We start from the raw sequence: 24,872 nt of genomic DNA, 5'->3' as shown, positions 1-24,872 counted from the left end.
ATTTGTGGCCTAACTTACAGTCTTTCCTGGAAAATGTCCCCTGTGCACTTGAGAAAAATGTGTATGCTATTGTTGTTGGGTGGAATGTTTTTTACATGTGTTAAGTTCCTCAATTTCTTTACTTCTTTCTGGTTGTTCAATTTGTTATTGTGAGTGGGGTCTTGAAGTCTCCAACTACTAATGTAGAATTGTCTATTTCTCTTTTCAATTTTGTTAACTTTTGCATCATATATTTGATGGCCTGTCATTAGGTGTGTAAATGTTTGTAATTGTTATATCTTCTTGCTGTATTGAGCCTTTCATTAATATATAATGTCCTTTTTTTGCCTCATAACCTTTCTTAAAGTCTATTTTGTCTTAAATTAGTACAGCCACTTCTGCTCTCTTTTGATTATTATTTGCATGGCATATCTTTTTCCATCCTTTCACTTTCAACATCCTTGTGTCTTTGGATCTCAAGTGAGTCTCTTATAGACAGCTTTAGAGTTGGATTGTGTATTTTTATCCATTCTGCCAATCTCTGTCTTTTGATTAGAGAGTTTAATCCATTTACTTTTAAAGTAATTACTTGTTAAGGAGGGGCTGACTTCTGTCATTGTGCTGTTTCCTGTATGCCCTCTAGCTTTTTTGTCCCTTATTTCCTGCATTCCTGTCCTCTTTTGTTTTCAGCTGATTTTTTTTGACAGCAAAATGTTTAAATTCCTTCTTAATTTCATTTGTGTATATTTTAAAGCTATTTTCTTTGTTGTTCCATGGGAATTACATTTAACATCTTAAAGTTATTACATTCAAATTGAATTTATAGCAGCTTACCTTTAATAACATAGAAAAACTCTGCTCCTTCACAGCTCTATCCTGCCCCCCTTGGTTGTTGATGTCACAAAATTATAACTATAATTATATAATTATAACTGTGTGCCCTAAAACATAAACCAGTAATTCTTTTTTTTTTTTAATCAGTCATCAATTTTATACACATCACTGTATACATATCAATCCCAATCGCCCAATTCAGCACACCACCATCCCCACCCCACCGCAGTTTTCCCCCTTGGTGTCCGTACATTTGTTCTCTACATCTGTGTCTCAACTTCTGCCCTGCAAATCGGTTCATCTGTACCATTTTTCTAGGTTCCACATACATGCATTAATATATGATATTTGTTTTTCTCTTTCTGACTTACTTCACTCTGTATGACAGTCTCTAGATCCATCCATGTCTCAACAAATGACTCAATTTCGTTCCTTTTTATGGCTGAGTAATATTCCATTGTATATATGTACCACAACTTCTTTATCCATTCGTCTGTCGATGGGCACTTAGGTTGCTTCCATGACCTGACTATTGTAAATAGTGCTGTAATGAACATTGGGGTGCATGTGTCTTTGAATTACGGTTTTCTCTGGGTATATGCCCAGTAGTGGGATTGCTGGGTCATATGGTAAACCAGTAATTCTTTTAGATGCATTAGTCTCCTGAATTATGGTAGAAGAGAAGATTTGGAGTTTCAAACAAAGTTATAGTAATACTAGCTATTACATTAATAATTGTCTTTTTTCTTCAAATGTATTAGTCTTCTATATCATATAGAAAACAAAAAGTACAGTTATAAGCCATTGTTATAATAATACTAACTTTTATAATCACTCACATATTTACCTTTATTGAGGCGTTTATTTTTCCACAGCTTTGAGGTACTGACTAGTCTGCTTTCTTTTCACCTTGCAGGACTCCTTTGAGCCTTTCTTATAGGGTAGGTCTAGTGGTCATGAATTCCCTCAGCTTTTGTTTATCTGGGAATGTCTTGATTTCTTCCTCACTTTTGAAGGACAGGTTTGCCAGATTTAGGATTCTTGGTTGACAGTTTTTTTTCTTTGAGCACTTTGAATATATCTGTCTACTTTCTTGTGGCCTCTATAGTTTCTGATAAGAAATCTACAGATAATCTTATTAAGGATCCCTTGTATGTAATGATTTGCTTCTCTTTTGCTGCCTTCAAGATTTGCTCTTTGTCTTTTGAAAGTTTGATTATAATGAGTTTCAGTGTGGATCTCTCTGAATTCATCTTACTTGGAGTTTGTTGAACTTCTTGGATGTTTACATTTTTGTCTTTCATCAGATTTGGGGAGTTTTCAATCATTATTTTTTCAAATATTCTCTCTATCCTTTTCTCTCTCTCTCTCTCTCTCTCTCTCTCTCGTCCTTTTGGTTTTCCCACAGTATGTTGGTCCTTCTGATGGTGTCCCATGGATCTCTTAGTTTCTGTTCACTTTTCTTCAGTTTTTTTCTTTTTCTTCCTCACCCTTGTTAAATTCCATTCTCCTGTCTTCAAGTTTACCGACTCATTTTGCCTACTCAAACCTGCCTTTGTCCCTCTAGTAAATTTTAAATTTCAGTTATTGTACTTTTCTGCCCTAGAATTTCATTTTTGTTTCTTTTTAGGTTTTCTGTCTCTTTATTGATATTTCTATTTTGTTCACACATCATTTTCTCAACTTTCTCCACATCTTCCTTTAGTTCTTTGATTACCTTTAAGACCAGTGTTTTAAAGTCTTTGTCTAATACAACTGCCGTTAAGGGACAGATTTGTTGAATTCTTTTCCTTCCTCTGAATGGGCTGTACTTTCCTGTTTCTTTGTATGTCTTGTGATTGTGGAGCCCTGGACATGTGAGTTTAATAATATGGTAACTCTGGAAATCAGATTCTCCTTCTTCCATGGGTTTGTTGTTTTTTATTATTGTTTTTGTTTTTTATTGTTATAGCCTGTGTCTCTGCTGATGATCAGCCTGAAGTGTAAATTTAATGTCTTCTTATCTCTTTTCTGAGTCTTTCCTTGGGCATGTGCAGTCACTTTCTAATTTTCCCCATATATGCAGTTGTTTTTTAACGTGCTAGTCTCTAATGTTTGGCTCCTCAAAGGGGAAAAGCAAAAAATGAAGTGGGGAACTGAGGGTGGGGAGGGTGCTGGCCTTTTAAGTCCCCTGGAAATCACTTTAGCTTGAGGTGGAGGCATTTGCAACAGTGGGGGAAAGTGCAACAATGGCTGCCCATGTCTATGTCTGCACCTGTGTGATCAGAAGCAGCAGAGTACAGATTCCCCAGTAGTGGGGGGATGGGTGGATAGAGTCCTTTTTACCCACTCTAGCTCCTGCAAGATGTGTGTAAACTGCTCCAGGAACATGTGCACAGCCATCTGCTACTGTGCTAAGACCTGACATTGACTGCAGTTTACCCTGGAAGCTTTCCCCTGGAAGTTGCAAGCCTTCAATAGACTCTGGAGTGAGTTCCAAAACTAGTTACATCAGACAGATTCTGCCAGTACAGTTATTGTGTATGTGGGGAGACAGTTTCCTGATGCATCCTACTCTGCCATAATCCTAGAATCCTCTTTCTTCTTTAGAGCAGGTTTAGGTTTACAAAAAAATTGAGAGGAAGATGTAGAGATTTCCCAACCCTCTCTTCTCACACTTGCATTGCCTCCCCCCTTGTCAACATCACTCACCAGAATGGTTCATTTTTTTTTTTTCACCAAGGAGAAACCTACACACTGGCAAATTACAGTCACCCAGAGTTCATAGTTAACATTATGTTCACTCTGTATTGTACATTCTGTAGGTTTGGAAAAATGTATAATGACATTTATCCAGCATTATGGTATTGTATAGCTTATTTTCTTTTTTTTTTAACTTTTAATTTATATTGGAGTATAGTTGATTTACAATGTTGTGTTTAGTTTCAGGTGTACAGCAAAGTGACACAGTTACAAATATATATATATCCATTCTTGTTCAGATTTTTTTTCCCATATAGGTTCTTATAGAATATTGAGTAGAGTTCCCTGTGCTATACAGTAGGACCTTGTTGGTTATCTATTTTACTTATAGTAGTGTGTATATGTTAATCCCAAACTCCTAATTTATCCCCTCTCCCCACCTTTCCTCTTTGGTAATCATAAGTTTGTTTTCTACATCTGTTAGTCTGTTTCTGTTTTGTAAATAAGTTCATTTGTATCAGATTTGACATATAAGTGATATCATATGATATTTGTCTTTGTCTCACATACTTTACTGAGTATGATAATCTCTAGACCCATCCATGTTGCTGCAAATGACATTATTTGATCATATTTTATGGCTGAGTAGTATTCCATTGTATATATGTACTACATCTTCTTTATCCATTCTTCTGTCAGTGGACATTTAGATTGCTTCCATGTCTTGGTTATTATAATCAGTGCTGCAGTGAACATTGGGGTACATGTATCTTTTTGAATTATGGTTTTCTCCAGATATATGCCCAGGAGTGGGATTGTTGGATCATATGCTAGCTCTGTTTTTAGGTTTTTAAGGAACCTCCATACTGTTATCCATAGTGGCTGTACCAATTTACATTCCCACCAAGTGTAGGAGGGTTCCCTTTTCTCTACACCGTCTCCAGCATTTATTGTTTGTAGACTTTCTGATGGCCATTCTGACTGGTGTGAGGTGATACCTCATTATAGTTTTGATTTGCATTTGTCTAATACTTAAAAATGTTGAGCATCTTTTCATGTGCCCCTTGCCCATCTGTATGTCTTCTTTGGAGAAATGTCTATTTAGATCTTCTGCCCATTTTTTGATTGGGTTGTTTTTTTGTTTTGTTTTGTTTTTTTGATATAGAGCTGCATGAGCTGTTTGTATATTTTGGAGAGTAATCCCTTGTTGGTTGCTTCATTTGCAAATAGTTTCTCCCATTCTGTGGTTCTCTTTTCATTTTATTTATGGTTTCCTTTGCTGTGCACAAGCATTTGAGTTTAATTAGGTCCCATTTGTTTATTTTTGTTTTTATTTCCATTACTCTAGGAGATGGATCGAAAAAGATATTGCTGCTATGTATGTCAAAGTGTTCTGCCTATGTTTTCCTCCAAGAGGTTTATAGTATCTGGTCTTACATTTAGTTCTTTAATCCACTTTGAGTTTATTTTTGTGTATGGTGGTAAAGAATGTTCTAATTTCATTTTTTCACATGTAGCTGTGCAGTTTTCCTAGCACCACTTATTGAAGAGACTGTCTTTTCCCATTGTATATTCTTGCCTCCTTTGTCGAAGATTAATTGACCATAGGTGTGTGGGTTTATTTCTGGGCTTTCTATCCTGTTCCATTGATCTATATTTCTGCTTTTGTGCCAGTACCATACTGTTTTGATAACTATAACTTTGTAGTATAGTCTGAAGTCAGGGAGCCTGATTCCTCCAGCTCCGTTTTTCTTTCTCAAGATTGCTTTGGCTATTTGGGGTGTTTGGTGTCTCCATACAAATTTTAAGATTTTTTGTTCCAGTTCTGTGAAGAATGCCATTGGAAATTTGATAAGCATTTCATTGAATCTGTAGATTGCCTTGGGTAGTATAGTCATTTTAACAATATTGATTCTTCCAATCCAAGAATATGGTATATCTTTCCATCTGTTTGTGTTGTCTTCAATTACTTTCATCAGCATTTTATAGTTTTTGGCATACAGGTCTTTTGCCTCCTTATGTAGGTTTATTCCTAGGTATTTTATTCTTTTTGATGTGATGGTAAATGGGATTGTTTCTTGAATTTCTCTTTCTGATCTTTCATTGTTACTGTATAGAAATGCAGCAGATTTCTGTGTATTAATTTTGTATCCTGCAACTTTACTGAATTCATTGATGAGCTCTAGTAGTTTTCTGGTAGCATCTTTAGGATTCTCTGTGTATAGTATCGTGTCATCTACAGAGAGTGACAGTTTTACTTATTTTCCAGTTTGGATTCCCTTTATTTCTTTTTCTTCTCTGATTACTGTGGCTAGGACTTCCAAAACTATGTTGACATCCTTGTCTTGTTCCTGATCTTACAGGAAATGCTTTCAGCTTTCCTTTTTTTTTTTAAATTAATTTTTTATTTTATTTTTGGCTGCTTTGGGTCTTCGTTGCTGTGCGCGGGCTTTCTCTAGTTGTGGCGAACGAGGGCTACTCTTCATTGTGGTGCACGGGCTTCTCATTGCAGTGGGTTCTCTTGTTGCGGAGCACGGACCCTAGGTGCGTGGGCTTCAGTAGTTGCGGCACATGGGCTCAGTACTTGCGGCGTGTGGGCTCTAGGGCATGTGGGCTTCAGTAGTTGTAGTGTATGGGCTCAGTAGTTGTGGCTTGTGGGCTCTAGAGTGCAGGCTCAGTAGTTGTGGTGCATGGGCTTAGTTGCTCCGTGGCATATGGGATCTTCCCGGACCGGGGATCAAACCTGTGTCCCCTGCATTGACAGGTGATTCTTAACCACTGTGTCACCAGGGGAGTCCCTGCTTTCAGCTTTTCACCATTGAGTATGATGTTAGCTGTAGGTTTGTCATATATGGCCTTTATTATGTTGAGGTTTGTTCCCTCTGTGACCACTTTCTGGAGAATTTTTATCATAAATGGGTGTTGAATTTTGTCAGAAGCTTTTTCTGCGTCTACTGAGGTGATCATATGGTGTTTATTCTTCAGTTTGTTAATGTGGTGTATCACACTGATTGATTTGTGGATATTGAAAAATCCTTGCATCCCTGGGATAAATCCCACTTGATCATGCTGTGTGATCCTTTTAATGTATTGTTTGCTAGTATTTTGTTGAGGATTTTTGTCTTTGTTTATCAGTGATATTGGCCTATAATTATCTTTTTTTCTGTGGTTTCTTTGTCTGGTTTTGGTATCAGGGTGATGGTGGCCTCATAGAATGAGTTTGGAAGTGTTCCTTCCTTTGCAATTTTTTGCAAGATTTTTCAGAAGGATAGGTGTTAACTCTTCTCTAAATGATTGATAGACTTTGCCTTGGAAGCCACCTGGTCCTGGACTTTTGTTTGTTGGGAATTTTTAAATCACAGTTTCGATTTCAGTACTTGTGATTGGTCTGTTCATATTTTCTGTTTCTTCCTGGTACAGTCATGGGAGTTTGTACCTTTCTAAGAATTTGTCCATTTCTTCTAGGTTGTCTATTTTGTTGGAATATAGTTGCTTGTAGTAATCTCTTATGATCCTTTTTATTTCTGTGGTGTCTGTTGTAACTTATTCTTTTTCATTCCTGATTTTATTGATTTGAGCCCTCTCCCTTTTTTTCTTGAGGAGTCTGGCTACAGATTTATCAACTTTGTTTATCTTTTTAGAGAACCAGCTTTTAGTTTCTTTTTTTTTTTTTAAATTATTTATTTATTTATGGCTGTGTTGGGTCTTCGTTTCTGTGTGAGGGCTTTCTCCAGTTGCGGCAAGTGGGGGCCACTCTTCATCGCCGTGCGCGGGCCTCTCATTATCGTGGCCTCTCTTGTTGCAGAGCACAGGCTCCAGACGCGCAGGCTCAGTAATTGTGGCTCACGGGCCCAGTTGCTCCGCGGCATGTGGGATCCTCCCAGACCAGGGCTCGAACCCGCGTCCCCCGCACTGGCAGGCAGATTCTCAACCACTGTGCCACCAGGGAAGCCCCAGCTTTTAGTATCATTGATCTTTTCTATTTTTTCTTCATGTCTATTTCATTTATTTCTGCTCTGATCTTTATGATTCCTTTCCTTCTACTAACTTTGGGGTTTGTTTGTTCTTCTTTCTCTAATTGCTTTAGGTGTAAGGTTAGGTTGTTTATTTGAGATTTTTCTTGTTTCGTGAAGTGAGATTGTATTGCTATAAACCTCCCCCTGAGAACTGCTTTTGCTGCATCCCATAGATTTTGGATCATTGTGTTTTCATTGTTATTTGTCTACAGTTATTTTTTGATTTCCTCTTTGATTTCTTCAGTGATCCATTGGTTGTTTCGTAGCATGTTGTTTAGCCTGCACATGTTTGTGTTTCTTACAGTTTTTTTCTTGTGATTGATTTCATTTTTAAAAATTGAAGTATAATTGATTTACAGTGTTTTGTTAATGACTGCTGTACAGCAAAGTGACTCAGGTAGACAAATATACATTCTCTTTCATATTCTTTTCCATTATGGTTTATCACAGGATATTGAATATAGTTCCTGATGCTATACAGTAGGACCTTGTTGTTTATTCATTCCATATATACCAGTTTGCATCTGCTAATCCCAAACTCTCAATCCATCCCTCTCTCACCACCCTCCTCCTTGGTAACCACCAGTCTATTCTCTATGTCTGTGATTCTGTTTCTGTTTCATACATAGGTTAATTTGTGTCATATTTTAGATTCCCCATATGAGTAATATCATATGGTATTTGTCTTCGTCTTTCTGACTTACTTCACTTAGCATGATAATCTCTAGTTACATCCATGTTACTGCAAATGGCATTATTTTGTTCTTTTTTATGGCTGAGTGGTATTCCTTTGTATGTATGTACCACATCTTCTTATTCCATTCATCTATCGATGGACATTTAGGTTTTTTCCTAAAAACCTAAAACCTAGGTTTTGGCTATTGTGAATAGTGCTGCTGTGAACATAGGGGTGCATTTATCTTTTTGAATTATAGTTTTGTCTGTATATATGCCCAGGAGTGGGACTGCTGGATTATATAATTGTAACTCTATTTTTAGTTTTCCGAGGAACTTCCATACTGTTCTCCACAGTGGCTGTATCAATTTATATTCCAACAGTGCAAGAGGGTTCTCTTTTTTCCACAGACTCTCCAGCATTTATTGTTTGTAGACTTTTTTTTTTTTTTAAGGTTTGCATTTTTTAAAAAAATTTATTTATTTATGGTTGTGTTGGGTCTTCGTTTCTGTGCGAGGGCTCTCTCTAGTTGCGGCAAGCGGGGGCCACTCTTCATCGCAGTGCACGGGCCTCTCACTATTGCGGCCTCTCTTGCTGTGGAGCACAGGCTCCAGACGCGCAGGCTCAGTAATTATGGCTCACGGGCCCAGTTGCTCCGCGGCATGTGGGACCTTCCCAGACCAGGGCTCGAACCCGTGTACCCTGCATTGGCAGGCAGACTCTCAACCACTGCGCCACCAGGGAAGCCCTGTTTGTAGACTTTTTGATGGCCATTCTGACTGGCATGAGGTGGTACCTCATTGTAGTTTTGATTTGCGTTTCTCTAATAATTAGCAATGTTTAGCATCTTTTGATGTGCCTATTGGCCATATGTTTGTCTTCTTTGGAGAAATGTCTCTTTTTATCTTCTGCCCACTTTTCAGTTGAGTTGTTTGTTTTTTTGTTGTTGAGTTTTATGAGCGATTTGTGTATCTTGGAAATTAAGCCCTTGTCAGTCGCATCATTTGCAAATATTTTCTCCCATTCTGCAGGTTGTATTTTCATTTTGTTTATCGTTTCCTTTGCTGTGCAAAAGCTTGCAAGTTTGATTAGGTCTCATTTGTTTATTTTTATTTTTATTTCTATTGTCTTGGGAGACTGATGTAAGAAATCGTAACATACGATTTATGTTAGACATTGTTTTGCCTTTGTTCTGTTCTAGGAGTTTTATGGTGTTATGTGTTATGCTTTAAGTCTTTTAAGCCATTTTGAGTTTATTTTTGTATATGGTGAGAGGGTGTCTTCTAACTTCATTGATTTACACATGGCTGTCCAATTTTCACAACACCACTTGCTAAAGAGACTATCTTTTTCCCATTGTGTATTCTTGCCTCCTTTGTCGAAGATTAATTGACCGTAGGTGTGCGGGTTTATTTCTGGGCTCTCTGTTATGTTCCATCGATCCATATGTCTATTTTTTGTTCTAGTTCCATGCCATTTTGATTACTGTAGCTTTGTAGTATTGTCTGAAGTCTGGGATGGTTATTCCTCCTGCTTTGTTCTTTTCCTTTAGGATTGCTTTGGCAATTCTGGGTCTTTTATGGTTCCATATGAATTTTAGGATTATTTTTTCTAGTTTTGTAAATACGTCATGGGTAATTTAATAGGGATCACATTAAATCTGTAGTTTGCTTTGGGTAGTATGGCTATTTTAACAATATTAATTCTTCCAATCCAAGAGCATGGGATATCTTTCCATTTCATTGAATCATCTTCAGTTTCCTCTATTAATGTTTTATAGTTCTCAGCATATAAGACTTTCACCTCCTTGGTAAGGTTTATTCCTAAGTATTTCATTTTGGGGGTTGCTATTTTAAAAGTTACTGTCTTTTTACATTCCCTGTCTGATAGTTCATTTTCGGTGTAAAGAAGTGCAACTGATTTATGTATATTCATCTTGTATCCTGCTGCCTTGCTGAATTCGGTCATTTATCAGTCCTAGTAGTTTTTGTGTGGAGTCTTTAGGGTTTTCTATGTATAGTATCATATCATTTGAAATAATGACAATTTTATCCCTTTCCTTCCAATTTGGATACCTTTTATTTGTTTTTCTTGTCTGAGTGCTGTCACTAGGACTTCTAATACTATGTTGAATAGAAGATGTGAGAGTGGACATTTTTGTCTTGTTACAGATTTTAGTGGGACGGCTTTCAACTTTTCACCATTGAGTATTATATTGGCTGTGGGTTTGTCATAAACAGCTTTTACCATTTTGTGATATGTTCTCTCTATACCCACTTTGGTAAGAGTTTTTATTATGAATTGATGTTGAATTTTGTGAAATGCTTTTTCTGCATCTATTGAGATGATTACATGGTTTTTGTGTTTTATTTATGTGGTTTATCACATTGATTTTCATATGTAGAACCATTCTTATGAACTTGGGATGAATTCCACTTTGTCAGGGTGTATGATGCTTTTTATGTGTTGTTGGATTTGGTTTGCTAATATTTTGTTGAGAATTTTTTCCATCTATATTCATCAAAGATATTGGCTTGTAATTTTTTTTTTTTGGTAGTGTCTTTATCTGGATTTGGTATCAGGGTGATGGTGACTTCACAGACTGTCCTTGGGAGTGTTCCCTCTTCTTCAATTTTTTGGAAGAGTTTGAGAAGAATTGGTATAAATTCTTTTTTGTATGTGTGGTAGAATTTGCCTGTGAAGCCATTTGGTCCTGGACTTTTGTTTGTAGGGAGTTTTTAAATTACATATTCTATTTCACTTTTAGTGATTGGTCTGTTCCAATTATCTATTTCTTCTTGATTCAGTTTCGGTGGGCTGTATGTTTCTAGAAATTTGTCCATTTCTTCTAGGTTGTTGAATTCGTTGGCATATAATTGTTCATAGTATTTCCTTATTATTATTATTATTATTTTTGTATTTCTGCAGTATCAGTTGTTGTGTCTCCTTTCTTGTTTCTTATTTTATTTGGGTTCTGTCTCTTTTCTTCTTGGTGAGCCTGGCCAGAGGTTTGTCAATCTTGTTTATCCTTTCAAAGAACCAGCTATTGTTTTTATTGATTTAAAAAAAAATTTATTTATTTGGCTGTGCCACGTCTTAGTTGTGGCACGCAGGATCTTTGTTGCCTCATGTGGGATCTTTAGTTGTGGCATGTGGGATCTTTTACTTGCGACATGTGGGATCTCTAGTTGCAGCGTGCGGGATCCTTTTTAGTTGCGGCATGTGGGATCTTTAGTTGTGGCATGTGAACTCTTAGTTGCGGCATGTGGGATCTAGTTCCCTGACCAGGGATCGAACCCAGGCCCCCTGCATTGGGAGCGCAGAGTCATAGCCACTGAATCACCAGGGAAGTCCCTTTCTATTGTTTTTTTAATCTTTATCTTATTTATTTCCTCTCTGATCTTTATTATTTCCTTCCTTCTGTTGACTTAAGGTTTTGTTTGTTCTTCTTTTTCTAGTTCTTTTAATTGGTAGTTTAGGTTGTTTGAGATTTTTCTTGGTTTTTGAGGAAGGCCTGTATTGCTATGAACTTCCCTCTAGGAACTGCTTTTGCTGCATCCCATAGATTTTGTTTGGTTGTGTTTTCATTGTCATTTGTCTGAAGGTATTTTTGAGTTTCCTCTTTGATTTTATCATTGACCCATTGGTTGTTTAGTAGCATGTTGTTTAGTCACCATGTAAGGTTTTTTTTTCATTTCTTTTTCTGTGGTTAATTTCTAGTTTCATGCCACTGTGGTCAGAAAAGATGCTTGAGATAATTTCTATATTCTTAAATTTGTTGAGGGTTGTTTTGTGCCCTAGTATGTGGTCAGTCCTAGAGAATGTTCCACGTGCACTTGAAAAGAATGTGTACTCTCGTTTTTTTAGATGTAGTGTCCTGAAAATATCAATTAAGTTTAACTGTCCTATTGTATCATTTAGTATCTCTGTTGCCTTATTGATTCTCTGTGTAGAAGATCTGTCCATTGATGTGAGTGGGGTGTTAAAGTCTCCTAGTATTATTGTATTTCTGTCAGTTTCTCCCTTTATGTCTGTTAGTATTTGTTTTATGTATTTGGGTGCTCCTATATTAGGAGCATATATGTTGATGAGTGTAAAATCCTCTTCTTGTATTGATCCTTTTATCATTATATGATGTTCTTCTTTATCTTTCTTTATGGCCTTTGTTTTAAAGTCTGTTTTGTCTGATATGAGTATTGCCAGCCCCCCCGCCCCGCTTCTTGTCATTTCTGTTTGCATGAAACATCTTTTTCCATACCCTCTCTTTCAATATATGTGTGTCCTTTGTCCTAAAGTAGGTCTCTTATAGGCAGCATGTTGTAGTCTCTTGCTTTTTTATCCAACCTTCCACTCTGTGTCTTTTGATTGGAGCATTCAGTCCATTGATACTTAAGGTAATTATTTATAGATATGTATTTGTTGTCATTTTAAACCATGTTTTCCCATTGATTTTATATTTCCTCTCTGTCCCTTTCTTTTTGTTCTCCTTTTCTGGTTTGATGATTTTCTTTTGTATTATACTTTCATTCTCTTTTTTTTGTTTTTTTGTGAATCTATTGTATGTTTTTGATTTGCAGTTACCCTGTTTTTCAAGTATGTTAACCCCTTCCTGTATCTACTTGCCTTAGACTGGTAGTCATATAGGCTCAAACACATTCTAGGAAAAAAATTCTACATTTTCTTACTCTCCTCCCCTACATTTTATGATTTTGATATTTTCTTTTACATCTTCATGTTCATCTTTTTGCTGTTCATTGTGGTTATCATCACTTTCACAGAATATTTTTGTTTTTTGTTTTTAAATCTGTGTACTGTCTGCTGTCCTGATTGGGTGATTTCCATTTTTCTATCTTCTAGGTCACTTATTCATTCTTTTTTTTTTTTTTTTAGCACATTTACACAGAGTAACTTCTTTATTGAGTAATTTGTTTCTCCCCTTCTCTTTTTTTTTTTTTTAAAGATTTATTGATTGATTGATTGTTATGTTGGGTCTTCGTTTCTGTGCTAAGGCTTTCTCTAGTTGCGGCAAGTGGGGGCCACTCTTCATCGCGGTGCGTGGGCCTCTCACTATCGCGGCCTCTCTTGTTGTGGAGCACAGGCTCCAGACACGCAGGCTCAGTAGTTGTGGCTCACGGACCTAGTTGCTCCGCGGCATGTGGGATCTTCCCAGACCAGGGCTCGAACCCATGTCCCCTGCACCAGCAGGCAGACTCTCAACCACTGCGCCACCAGGGAAGCCCCACTTATTCATTCTTTTGAATCATTCATTCTGCTGTTCATTGCCTTTAGCTCAGCTTTCATCTCTGCAAATATGTTTTCTAGTTTTTCTTGGTTCGTCTCTATAGTTTCTAGTCCCTTTTTACAGTACTCTGCATTTCTGTCGATAGCCTTTCTTAATTACTTCAGTATTTTTATTATCTCCTTTTTGAAATCAGTGTCTATTAGACTGAAGAGGTCTGCTTCATTGTTCATTCAGGGGAATGCGCTGGGTCATTTAACTGGGAGTGGTTCCTCTGCTTCTTCATGTTAATTATATTTCTCTTACTCCGTAAGTTTAGGAGAAACCATTATCTACTGTGGTCTTGGAGAGCTATTTATATGTGGTTTCATCCCTGTGTAACTTGTGTGGGTTTAATAAATTTGGTGTGAGGGCTGTTTTTAGTATGGATCCCTGTAGCCTCTTTTCTCAGCTTATGCTGGGTGTTATCCCCTTGATAGGGTGTATGCAGATGTGGTGGCTGGTGCCCGGTCCTGGGGTTCTCAGCAGTGGTAGTGGCTCAGACTCACCCTCAGGGCATGCGATGGGAGTGGATGTGACTCACAACCACTCCTGGAGTTCGGGTGGGCAGTGGTGGGGTCCATGACCACTCCTTAGGTCTGAGAGGGAGGCGGCAGGGGCTTGCAATCACTCCTGGGGTCTGGGAGGGAGGTGGCGGGAGCCCATGACCACTCCTGGGATGTGGGAGAGAAGCAGTGGGGGTGACTGCTCCTGGTGTTCAGGTGGGCGGCAGTGGAGGCTTGCGACTGCCCCTGGAGCCTGTGCAGGCAGTGTCCTGCCCTCTGCATGCGTGCCCACAGGGAAAAAGGCTGCAATCTGGGTCCCACCCCTCCCCTTGTGCACCCCCCAAACAGTGGTGACTGACCTCTATGATGTCCCAGGCTTCCTCCACATACACCCCCAGCCGTGGTTGTACTGGATTCCAGCACCACTCCCACCCCTATCTGTCTCCACACAGCCATCCCCAGTCCTCTTCCCAGTTCTGATCTCCAAAGCCCGAGTTCCAGCACCCAGCCCTTGCCAGTTCTGGCAGATGTGTGTCAGGCTAGGGGGCACAGGGTGGTGCTGACCATCTGTGCAGTTCTCCCTCTGCGCTGGCTGCCTCAAACAGGTTGCTGCGCTCTCCTCAAAGGCTCTGAAGCTCCCCTTCTATCTTGGCTGATCTCCCCGCTGGTGAGGGGGCTTCCCAGGTTGCAGGAACCTTTCCTCTTTCATAGCTCCCTCCCAATGTTGCAGGTCCCATCCCGATTCCTTTCTTGCTTTCTTTTCTTCTTTTTTCCCACCCAGTTACGTGGAGATTTTCTTGCCCTTTCAGCAGTCTGAGGTCTTCTGCCAGCATTCAGTAGACATTCTTTGAGAATTGTTTCACGTGTAGATGTATTTTTGATGTATTTGTGGGAGAGGGTGAACTTCACATCCTGCTACTCCGATATCTTGTGATCGATTTCTAATCTCATAGAATTGTGGTTGGAAAAGCTGCTTGATATGATTTCAAGTTTCTTAAATTTACCAAGGCTTGCTTTGTGGCCCAGCATGTGGTCAATCCTGGAGAATGTTCCGTGTGCACTTGAGAAGAATGTATATTCTGCTGCTTTTGGATGGAATCCTCTATAAATATCAGTTGAGTTCATCTGGTCTTATGTGTCATTCAAGGCCTGTGTTTCCTTATTGATTTTCTGTCTGGATGATCTGTTCATTGATGAAAGTGGGGGGTTAAAGTCTCCCACTATTATTGTGTTACTGTTGATTTCTCCTTTAAAGCTGTTAGTATTTGCCTTATATATTGAGGTGCTCCTATGTTGGGTGCACATATATTTATAATTGTTATATCTTCTTGGACTGATCCCTTGATCATTATGTAGTGTCCTTCTTTGTCTCTAGAAATAGTCTTTCTTTCAAAGTCTATTTTGTCTGATATGAGTATTGCTACTCCAGCTTTCTTCTGATTTCCATTTGCATGGAGTACGTTTTTCTGTCCCCTCGTTTTCAGTCTGTATGTGTCCCTAGATCTGAAGTGTGAGTCTCTTGTAGATAGCGTATATATGGGACTTGATTTTGTATCCATTCGGCCAGTCTGTGTCTTTTGGTTGAAGCATTTAATCCATTTACATTTAAGGTAATTATCAGTATGTATGTTCTTATTGCCATTTTGTTAATTGTTTTAAATAAATTTATTTTATTTTTATTTATTTTGGGCTGTGTTGGGTCTTTGTTGCTGCGTGCAGGCTTTCTCTAGTTGCAGCCAGTGGGGGCTACTCTTCATTGCAGTGCACGGGCTTCTCATTGCGGTGGATTCTCTTGTTGCGGAGCACAGGCTCTAGAGCACAGGTTCAGTAGTTGTGGCGCGTGGGCTTAGTTGCTCCGCGGCATGTGGGATTTTCCTGGACCAGGGCTCAAACCTGTGTCCCCTGCACTGGCAGGCAGATTCTTAACCACTGCGCCACCAGGGAAGCCCTTGTTAATTGTTTTGAATTTGTTTTTGTAGGTCTTTTTCCTTCCCTTCCTCTTTGTTCTCTTTTCTTGTGATTTGATGACTATCTTCAGTGTTGAGTTTGGATTCCTTTTTCTTTTTTGTGTATGTATCTAGTGTAGATTTTTGGTTTGCAGTTACCATGGGGTTTTGATATAATAGTCTGTATATATATATATACAAGATTGTTTTTTTAAGTTTCTGGTTTCTTAATTTCCAGTGCATTTCCAATATCCTGCATTAATACTCTCCTCTTCTCACAATTTGCTAGTTTTGATATCGTATTTGTGTGTGGATGATTTCCTACCTTTATTGTGTGTTTGCCTTTACCAGTGAGCTTTCCCATTCATAATTTTCTTATTTCTAGTTGTGACCTTTTCTTTTCTGCCTAGAGAAGTTCCTTTAGCATTTGTTGTAAAGCTGGTTTGGTGGTGCTGAATTGTCTTAGCTTTTGCTTGTCTGTAAAGCTTTTGATTTCTCTGTCAAATCTGAATGAGAGCCTTGCTGGGTAGAGTATTCTTGGTTGTAGGTTTTTCCCTTTTATCACTTTAAAAATATCATACCACTCCTTTCTGGCCTGCAGAGTTTCTGCTGAAAAATCAGCTGATAACCTTATGGGGATTCCCTTGTATGTTATTTGTTGGTTTCCCCTTGTTGCTTTTAATATTTTCTCTGTCTTTAATTTTTGTCAATTTGATTAATATGTGTCTTGATGTATTCCTCCTTTCCCATGTTAGGGAAGTTTTCAGCTATTAACTCTTCAAATATTTTCTCAGGCCCTTTCTCTCTCTTCTCCTTCTGGGACCCCTTTAACGCAAATGGTGCATTTAATGTTGTTCCAGAGGTTCATCTAGTGTATTTTCACTGCCCTAAAAATCCTCTGCTCTATCTGTTCACCCCCCTCTAACTCCTGGCAACCTTTTTACTGTTTCCATAGTTTTGCCTTTTCCAGAATCATACATTTGGAATCATATATTTGGAATCATATAGTATGTAGCCTTTTCAGCTTGGCTTCTTTCAGCTAGTAATATGCATTTAAGGTTGCTCCATTTCTTTTTGTGGCTTGATAGCTCATTTCTTTTTGGCACTGAATAATATTCCATTGCCAGGATGTACCACAGTGCTATTTATCCATTAACCTACTGAAGGGACATGTTAGTTGCTTCCAAGTTTTGGCAATTCTAAATAAAGCTTGCATCAACATCCCTGTGCAGGTCTTTGTGTGGATATAAGGTTTCAGCTCCTTTGGGTAGATACCAAAGAGTGTGATTGCTGCATAGGATGGGAAGAGTATGTTTAGTTGTGTAAGAAACTGCAAAACTGTCTTCCAAAGTGGCTGTACCATTTTGCATGCCCACCAGCAATGAATGAGAATTCCTGTTGCTCCACATCCTTGCTAGCATTTGGTGTTGTCAGTGTTCTGGATTTTGGCCTTTCTAATGGGTGTGTAGTGGTATCTCATTGTTGTTTTAATTTGTATTTCCCTGATTGACATGATGTTGAGCATCTTTTCATGTGCTTATTTACCATCTGTGTGTGTGTATATATATATATATATATATATATATATATATATATATATATATATATTTTGTGTGTGTGTGAGATGTTTGTTAAAATGTTTGGCTCATTTTTTAATCAGGTTGCTTGTTTTCTTATTGTTGAGTTTTAAGAGTTTTTTTTATCAGATGTGTGTTTTACAAATATTTTCTCCCAGTCTCTGGTTTGTCTTCTAATTCTCTTGATACTATACTTCACAGAACAGAAATTTTTAATTTCAATGAAATCCAGCTTATCAATTATTTCTCTCATGGATTGTGTCTTTGGGGATGTATCTAAAATGGCATCACCACACTCAAGGTCACTAGGTTTCTCCTGTTATTTTCTAAGAGTTTTATAGTCTTGAATTTTACATTTAGGTCTGTGATCCATTTGGAGTTAATTTTTGTGACAGGTGTAGGGTTTGTGTTCAGATTCATTTTTTTGGTTTTGGATGTATACTTGTTCCAATACCATTTGTTGACCAGACTTTCTCTGCTCCATTATATTGCCTTTGCTCCTTTGTCAACGATCAGTTGACTATATTTATGGGGGTCTGTTTCTGGGCTCTTTATTCTGTTCTATTGATCTATTCAACTGTTCTTTCACCAGTACCACACTTAGACATCTTTTTTATAAGTCACAGTGAAAGTAAGCCTTGGTTTTGGCTGTGGTAGGACCTCCAGGCAGTTTCTTGTGTCTGAGCTTCAGCTCCAGGAGGAGGTTGGAGCTGAACTCTAGGACTTCCTAACATGCTGCTGTTGTGCTTCTCAAACTGCCTGGGGAAGGACTAGTTTTGTTTCGTTTTTTGAACTTCCAGTCTGCTGCAGACTCTTCCTTTTGTAGAATACAATAAAATGACTTACTAGGAAATGATCGTGTGCTTGTATGGTCATAGTACTGTCAAATCACCATACAAGGTTCTAAAGTCTCAGTTTCTGAACTTGCTTTGTCACAGACTGCTAAGTGGACTGCACTTTGGTTATACTGTCCTGCGCAGTGGGTGCAGGTTGGAGAGATGCCTACCTGTCTAGCCAGAGCCTCTTGGGAGAACAGGAGCTCAGAAGGGGCTTGGGAATTGGCTTGTTCCAGGGAATGTGGTTGTCAGGAGGGGCTCTTTCTTATCTCCCATGGGATCAGACCCCTTCATGAGCCCCAGTCTACCCCTGTCCTCTTTTTTCAGCATATTCCTCACATTGACCCCTCCCGTTTGAAGGCAGAGGGACAACTTGGGGTGGCAGGGGCCCTGAGAAGGGGCTGTAATAGTTGGCTTGGAGGGCCAAGGTTGGAGCAGGGCCTGCTGCTCTGGATGGGTCTGAACGCCATTTCTCAGGGAAGTAGGGAGAAGGGTGTGAGTGGCTGGTGGTGATACTGGCGTGGACTCTGGAGCATGTCTGAGAGTTCCAACTTTAAAACCCTGAGACCATAAGACCTTAGGACATTCGAATCTTCGAATTGTGGAGTCACGGGCTGTTAGAACTGGAAGGGACTTCAGGGGTCACCTTGTGGTCCAGGCCGAGTTGTTCACATGCTCCTCCTCCCTGGCGCCTGGCCCAGATTGGAGTGACAGGTGTCTGTCCTGCCTTTAGCTTGGAGTCCTTGGGTTGCCACAGTATGGGTGAGTAGAGGTTCTTTGGGTGCCCTTGGCTTACTCCAGGTGCCCCGCTCTGTTTGGAAGTTTCAGACACTGTGTGCTCCGTTTGACTGAGAACAACTCCCAGCCCTTGATGACCAAGCTGCAGTGGCTCTTCGCCTTCCTGGAGCACAGCCAGGTGAGCGCAGGGGCAGTCGGGGGTGCTGGAGAGGAGGCCCGGTCCGACACCTCTCCTTCCCCACCACCTGCCTGCATCTGGCTGTGGGCCCCCACTTTCTGGTGTAAGTTGTTGGGCCCCAGTCCAGGCTGGCATGGGTTCACGGCTAAAGCCCAAGGGGCCGATTCAGCGCCCTTACCGGGCAGGCGAGGGAGTGCCTCCTGAGCCCCTCTGTGCTGTGCTGCCCACATCTCTGCCATCAGTGGTTCAGTCCATTCTATTAGGTGTTGCTTTGTTGGTCTGCTGTCATTTCTGAGCACTCATATTGCCTGCCAGGCACCCTGAGGGCTGTATTTGGTTTCATCACTGTCTCTGCCCTCCTGGAACCTAAAGCCCTTGGCCAGGCAGGCATTATGCCAGGCCCTGTGCGGGGGCACAGAGATGAGTCAGCTGCAGTCCTGCCTTCACGGAGCGCGTAGTCTGGTGGGGAAGAGGAACCTGCAGATAGCAACTGTAGTGCTCGAGCAGAGGGCAACGCGAGTGTAGTGTGCGTGTTAGGGAGGGAGAGTTGATCACGATGGGGATGGGGGCTGCTGGGAAGACACTGTGGGACAGGTGACACTAACAGCACCTGGGACTTGAACTCTACAGCTAAGCTCCTGACAGGGGAGAAGGGTGTTTCAGGCAGAGGGAATGGCAACGAATAAGGGCCTGGAGTGAAATGTGAGGTGTGTCTGTCAGGGAAGAGCAGACTCCTGGAGGACTGTCCATCTCCGTGAACCCGATGTCCTGCTTATAGGCTGCATGGCCTTGGTGGGATGAGTCAGGGAAGGGGGAGGACTTTCGTGAGGAGGCTGGAAGTTTGGGGCAGAGAGTCCCCAGGGCCATCCTCAGGCCTAGCATGCTGTGGAGCTGGTTGGTGAGTGGCCCCTGGCTCCTGGCCCTGTCTTTCTCCCTCCTTGGTCCTAGCGGCCTGCCATTTCTCCAGAGAACTTTCTGTCTGCATCCTGGACACCCTGGTTCAGCCCTGGCACCCAGCAGGACTGCTCAGAGTACCTGAAGTACCTGCTGGATCGGTAAGGGAGGCCAGGCCTGGCTCTGCATGGGGGCTCCAGGTCTGGAGAGGGTGCTCGTGGGAAAGCCCCCTCCCCCTGGGCTGTGTTGTCTCTTCCTGGAAAGGGGGGCACAGCCCTGCACTTGTGAAAGGCTTGGAGCAGATGTGTGTCGTGAGTGTGGGGACAGGGGCCGAGTGGGAGGGAAGTTTTGGAGATGCTGACATGAACCGAGACTGGGAGGGTAAGTGTGTGTATGTACACTGCGCTGCGCTTGCCTGAGTGTGCATGTGTGGGTTTTCTCATCAGCTCTCTGGGGGCACATGCACGTCTTTTTGTCGCAGGTTTGTGAGCCTTATGCAGGTAAGTATGTAGCATGTGTGCCTGGCTTATGAGTGCATGTGCACGAATGCCATTTTGTACATGCATATGTATGTTCCCCGTGCCTTCTCCTGCATGCGTGTAAACATGTGGCCAGCTGAGTAAGGTAGGTAGATGCACAGGTCAGGCCAGTGCACTGGGGATGGGTCTGTGTGTATGGACGAAGGCCCTTTGCTCCCTGCACCAGGCTGCATGAAGAGGAGAAAACTGGGACGAGGATCTGCCAAAAGCTCAAGCAGTCCAGCTTGCCCTCCCCGCCCGAGGAGCCCCCTAGCCCGAGTTCAACCTCTGTGGAGAAGATGTTTGGAGGCAAGATTGTGACTCGGATATGCTGTCTCCGCTGCCTTAACATCTCCACCAGGGAGGAGGCCTTCACGGACCTCTCTCTCGCCTTTCCCCCGCCTGAGCGCTGCCGCCGCCGCCGCCTGGGCTCAGTGATGCTCCCTGCAGAGGACGTCAGTGCCCAGGACTTCCCTTCGCCATCGCGAGCCCAGGCGCCAAGCAGGGCGGCTCCTCGGAGGCAGAGGAAACACTGCATCACAGGGGACGTTCCCCCCACCGTCCTGAACATTGAAGGCCTGGGCCCCCAGGGCCTCGGGGGGCAGAGCAGTCAGGAGGAGGAGGCAAAGGAGGAGGAAGAGAAGGAGAAGGAGGAGGAGAAGGCGGAGAAGGAGGCCGAGAAAGTGGAGAAGGAGGAGGAGAAGGCGGAGAAGGAGGAGGAGAAAGTGGAGAAGGAGGCCGAGAAGGAGAAGGAGGCCGAGGTGGAGAAGGAGACCGAGAAGGAGAAGGAGGCCGAGAAGGAGAAAGAGGAGGACGGCCTGGGCCCAGGGACCCTCAGAAATGCCTCCACCCCCTCTGGGGAGGGTTCCCGCTCCGTCCTGGACCTGGTCAACTACTTCCTGTCGCCCGAGAGGCTGACGGCAGAGAACCGCTACTACTGCGAGTCGTGCGCCTCCCTGCAGGACGCCGAGAAGGTGGTGGAGCTGAGCCAGGGGCCGCGCTACCTCATCCTGACCCTGCTGCGCTTCTCCTTCGACCTGCGCACCATGCGGCGCCGCAAGATCCTGGACGACGTCTCCATCCCCCTGCTGCTGCGGCTGCCGCTGGCGGGGGGCCGGGGCCAGGCCTACGACCTCTGCAGCGTCGTGGTGCACTCTGGGGTATCCTCGGAGAGTGGCCACTACTACTGCTACGCCCGCGAGGGTGCTGCCCGCCCAGCCCCGAACCCGGGAGCGGCCGACAGGCCCGAGCCCGACAACCAGTGGTACCTGTTCAACGACACCCGGGTGTCCTTCTCCTCCTTTGAGTCTGTCAGCAACGTCACCTCCTTCTTCCCCAAGGACACCGCCTACGTGCTCTTTTATCGGCAGCGGCCCCGGGAGGGTCCTGAGGCTGAGCCCGGCTCTCCCCGAGCCTGGGCAGAGCCCACCCTCCACAAAGACTTGATGGAAGCCATTTCCAAAGACAACATCCTTTTCCTGCAGGTGAGCAGACCCTGGGGGCGGAGGGGCTTCCCAGCACCCACCGGCTCAGATGCTGACTGCTCCTCTCTTGGAGTCTCTCTCTTCCTTTTACCTTTGATCCATTCAGCTATCAATCAATCAATCACTTAGTGCTGGGGAAAACTGGTGGGCCAGACAGACGTAGCCCCATACTTCAGAGGAACAGACATGAGGAATTATCATCAGTTTTTTATTAAGGTGTCATAAGTGTGCTGGAGGAGGGGCTCTGCGAGTGAGTAGTGGATACGAGCGGATGGGGGGGCCGCCCGGCTCAGTGAGCCTCTTCTCTCACTGAGCCTTCGACTCCACTCTGTAGAGTCGAGGGTGGTATCAAAATACTTCTTTGCCGCTGAAACAGCCAGCGCGCGGACCAGCACGAGGAGTGCCGCCACAGACAGCCGGTGTGGTCACGTCAGGACCCCTGGCCAGCAGCACCCGCGTGCTGTGGGAACCCTGGCTCTGCTTTTGCGTTTCTGCCGAGCTGTCCAGGTGGAGGCAGGGCTGGGCCCGTGGGAAGGCGAATCCATGGCAGGAGGAAGAGCTTCCTCGTTGGCAGAGGGTTCCTCGTGCCTTGAGAGGCAGAAGCTGGACAGCCACGTCAGGAAGCCTGCAGAAGGGTCCCTGGGGGGGGGGGGTTTATGAGGTGCCCTTTGAAGTCTCTGCACCTCCTGCTTTCTGGTGCCACGTCAGGCCCTTGTCAGCTGTTCACAATCTAGTTAGTAGAAATGAGTTCCTTTCCTCCAGGGGGCTGGGAGTTTTTATTCGGGGGAGGAGGAAGAATGCTTTGGAAGCCCATCCTCCCACTAAGCTGGAGTGCCTCTAGGCCAGAAGCTGTGGCTCCTCTGTGCCTGGCCCTGGGGACCGGGGCGACGCGTGGAGGGGCTGGGTGGCATTGGGGGCGTGCAGGGAGAACTGAGGTTTCAGAGCCTGACTGGCTTTGACGTCTCAGCTTCCGGCCCCATCCCCATCTGTATTTCCAGGAGCAGGAGAAGGAGGCACGGAGCAGGGCGGCCTACATCTCTGCACTCCCCACATCTCCGCACTGGGGGAGGGGCTTTGACGAAGACAAAGATGAGGATGAAGGCCCTCCGGGGGGCTGCAGCCCTGCAGGTGGCAGCGGTGGTGACTTCCACAGACTGGTCTTCTAATGGGAACCCTCATCCCCTGGCCTGCTAAGCACCTGTGAGGGTGCCACAGGCAACCTCAGTGGGTGGGGGCGGGGGGGGCCCAGGTCCCGGGCAGAGGTGCTCGGCCAGGTGGGGTCTGAGGGAGGCTGTGCAGGTCCAGTCCTGAGGGCAGGCCCTTCCGAGGGCCAGAGAGATGGAGCGGGGGCTTCTGGGCCCCTGCCCTCAGCCTAAAGGGCACACGGAGACTCACTCAGATAGATAGATAGATACAGAGGTGAGACCCAAGTCCCTTAAACCGGGCCTCAGGCCCCGACACTGGGATCAGCCCTGTTTAAGACTTACTTACACCCAAGTGTCCTGGTCAGCTTGAAGCAGCTGAGATGGACACTCTCTGGGCCTTGTCCCCCACCCCCTGCAGGCTGCCCCACAGGGCTGAACGTCACAGCGCTGGTGGTTTGCCATCAAGTAGCAGTTCCTTTCCAGCTCCTTTCAGACAATCTTGTTTCTCTGTAGTATACAAAGCAGAGGTGGATCCAAGCCCTAGCATAAAGAAGGGGGCTGTGTGTCACCCCTCTGGCCGCCTTCTGGTTTCTCTGAGGGGTCTGAGGCAACGTCTGTGGGTGCCTACACTGTTTGTTTGTTTGTACTTTGAGAGGAGTGTAGGTGGGAAGCAGCCTGGCACAGGACCAGAGACTGTCCTCCCGACACCAAGCAACAACGCACAGAGGGGAGGATAGCCTCTTAAGCCTCTCTCCCGCCTCAGTGCCTGAGATGCCACCATTTGCATCCCCCTTCTGGTTAAGAGAGAGCGAGTCCTCAGTTTACTGCAAGTATGTTTGTTTGTTTGTGTTTCTCACGACTGTCCTGAGGGAAGCTGGCTGGCTCAGTGCCTCAGCCGTTGGCCATCACCATGGGGGCGGTCTGGTGAGGAGCAGATATTGACCTCATTGTGCCCTGACACTGCTGTACCCCTTCTAAGTAACTGGAGAGAAGAGAACCAGGGTCTCAAACAGGAATAAAAATAGGTTCTCTGAAGCCTTTAAAGCCGTCGTTCATTCCCACCTCAGTCACTGGCTGTGAGGTCGGCTCTACCCTTGGTTTCTTGCTGTGTCTGGACAGGAAGGAGGGGACACCCCCTGCCCTGTTGACTTGTGTGCTGCCCCAGGGGAGGCAAGCGTGCCCTACACTGAAGTGCTGTGTAAATCAACAGTGAGGACTGGTGGCAGGGATGTGCCCAGATAGATAGATAGATGATTGATAGGGGTGGAGGGGTGGGTGCACAGGCTGGGGGCCGCCCTAACAGGATACTGTTAAGGGACTGATCTGTCAGGTGGCGCTGGAGCTCCTCCAGACCCCAGGAACTCTGGGCTGCCCAGAGATTCCTGCTGCTGCTGCTGCTACCACATTCCTCCCTTCTTACCTCTGAGAACCTGGGGTGGGCTGGGCTGGGCTGGGCTCAGGCCAGGAGGAAAGTAGGCGGCAGCCCTCAGGTTCCAGCCATCTTGGAGCTTGGGACTGCAGGGGCCTGGCCAGGGGCTTCAAGGGCTGCAGATGGAGGAGTTTTGAGTTTTGGCCCAAAAGCCAT

General features: G+C 43.6%; 1 protein-coding gene across 1 annotated transcript in view; it reads left to right on the top strand.

Annotated features, from left to right (window-relative positions):
- The window catches only part of USP35 (ubiquitin specific peptidase 35), a 71,688-nt gene extending 47,366 nt beyond the window's left edge, over window positions 1–24,322 (top strand). Inside the window, exons 8-11 of the mRNA XM_068556803.1 lie at window positions 19,153–19,246; window positions 20,195–20,301; window positions 20,846–22,142; window positions 23,141–24,322. Coding sequence (XP_068412904.1) covers window positions 19,153–19,246; window positions 20,195–20,301; window positions 20,846–22,142; window positions 23,141–23,308 — 1,666 coding nt within the window. The 3' untranslated portion in view covers window positions 23,309–24,322. The remainder of the gene's footprint in view (window positions 1–19,152; window positions 19,247–20,194; window positions 20,302–20,845; window positions 22,143–23,140) is intronic.
- Window positions 24,323–24,872: the final 550 nt, after the last annotated feature.

This window comes from Eschrichtius robustus, chromosome 11, assembly GCF_028021215.1.
Source record: "Eschrichtius robustus isolate mEscRob2 chromosome 11, mEscRob2.pri, whole genome shotgun sequence".
Taxonomy (NCBI): Eukaryota; Metazoa; Chordata; class Mammalia; order Artiodactyla; family Eschrichtiidae; genus Eschrichtius; species Eschrichtius robustus.
This window is presented reverse-complemented; position numbering and strand designations above follow the sequence as displayed.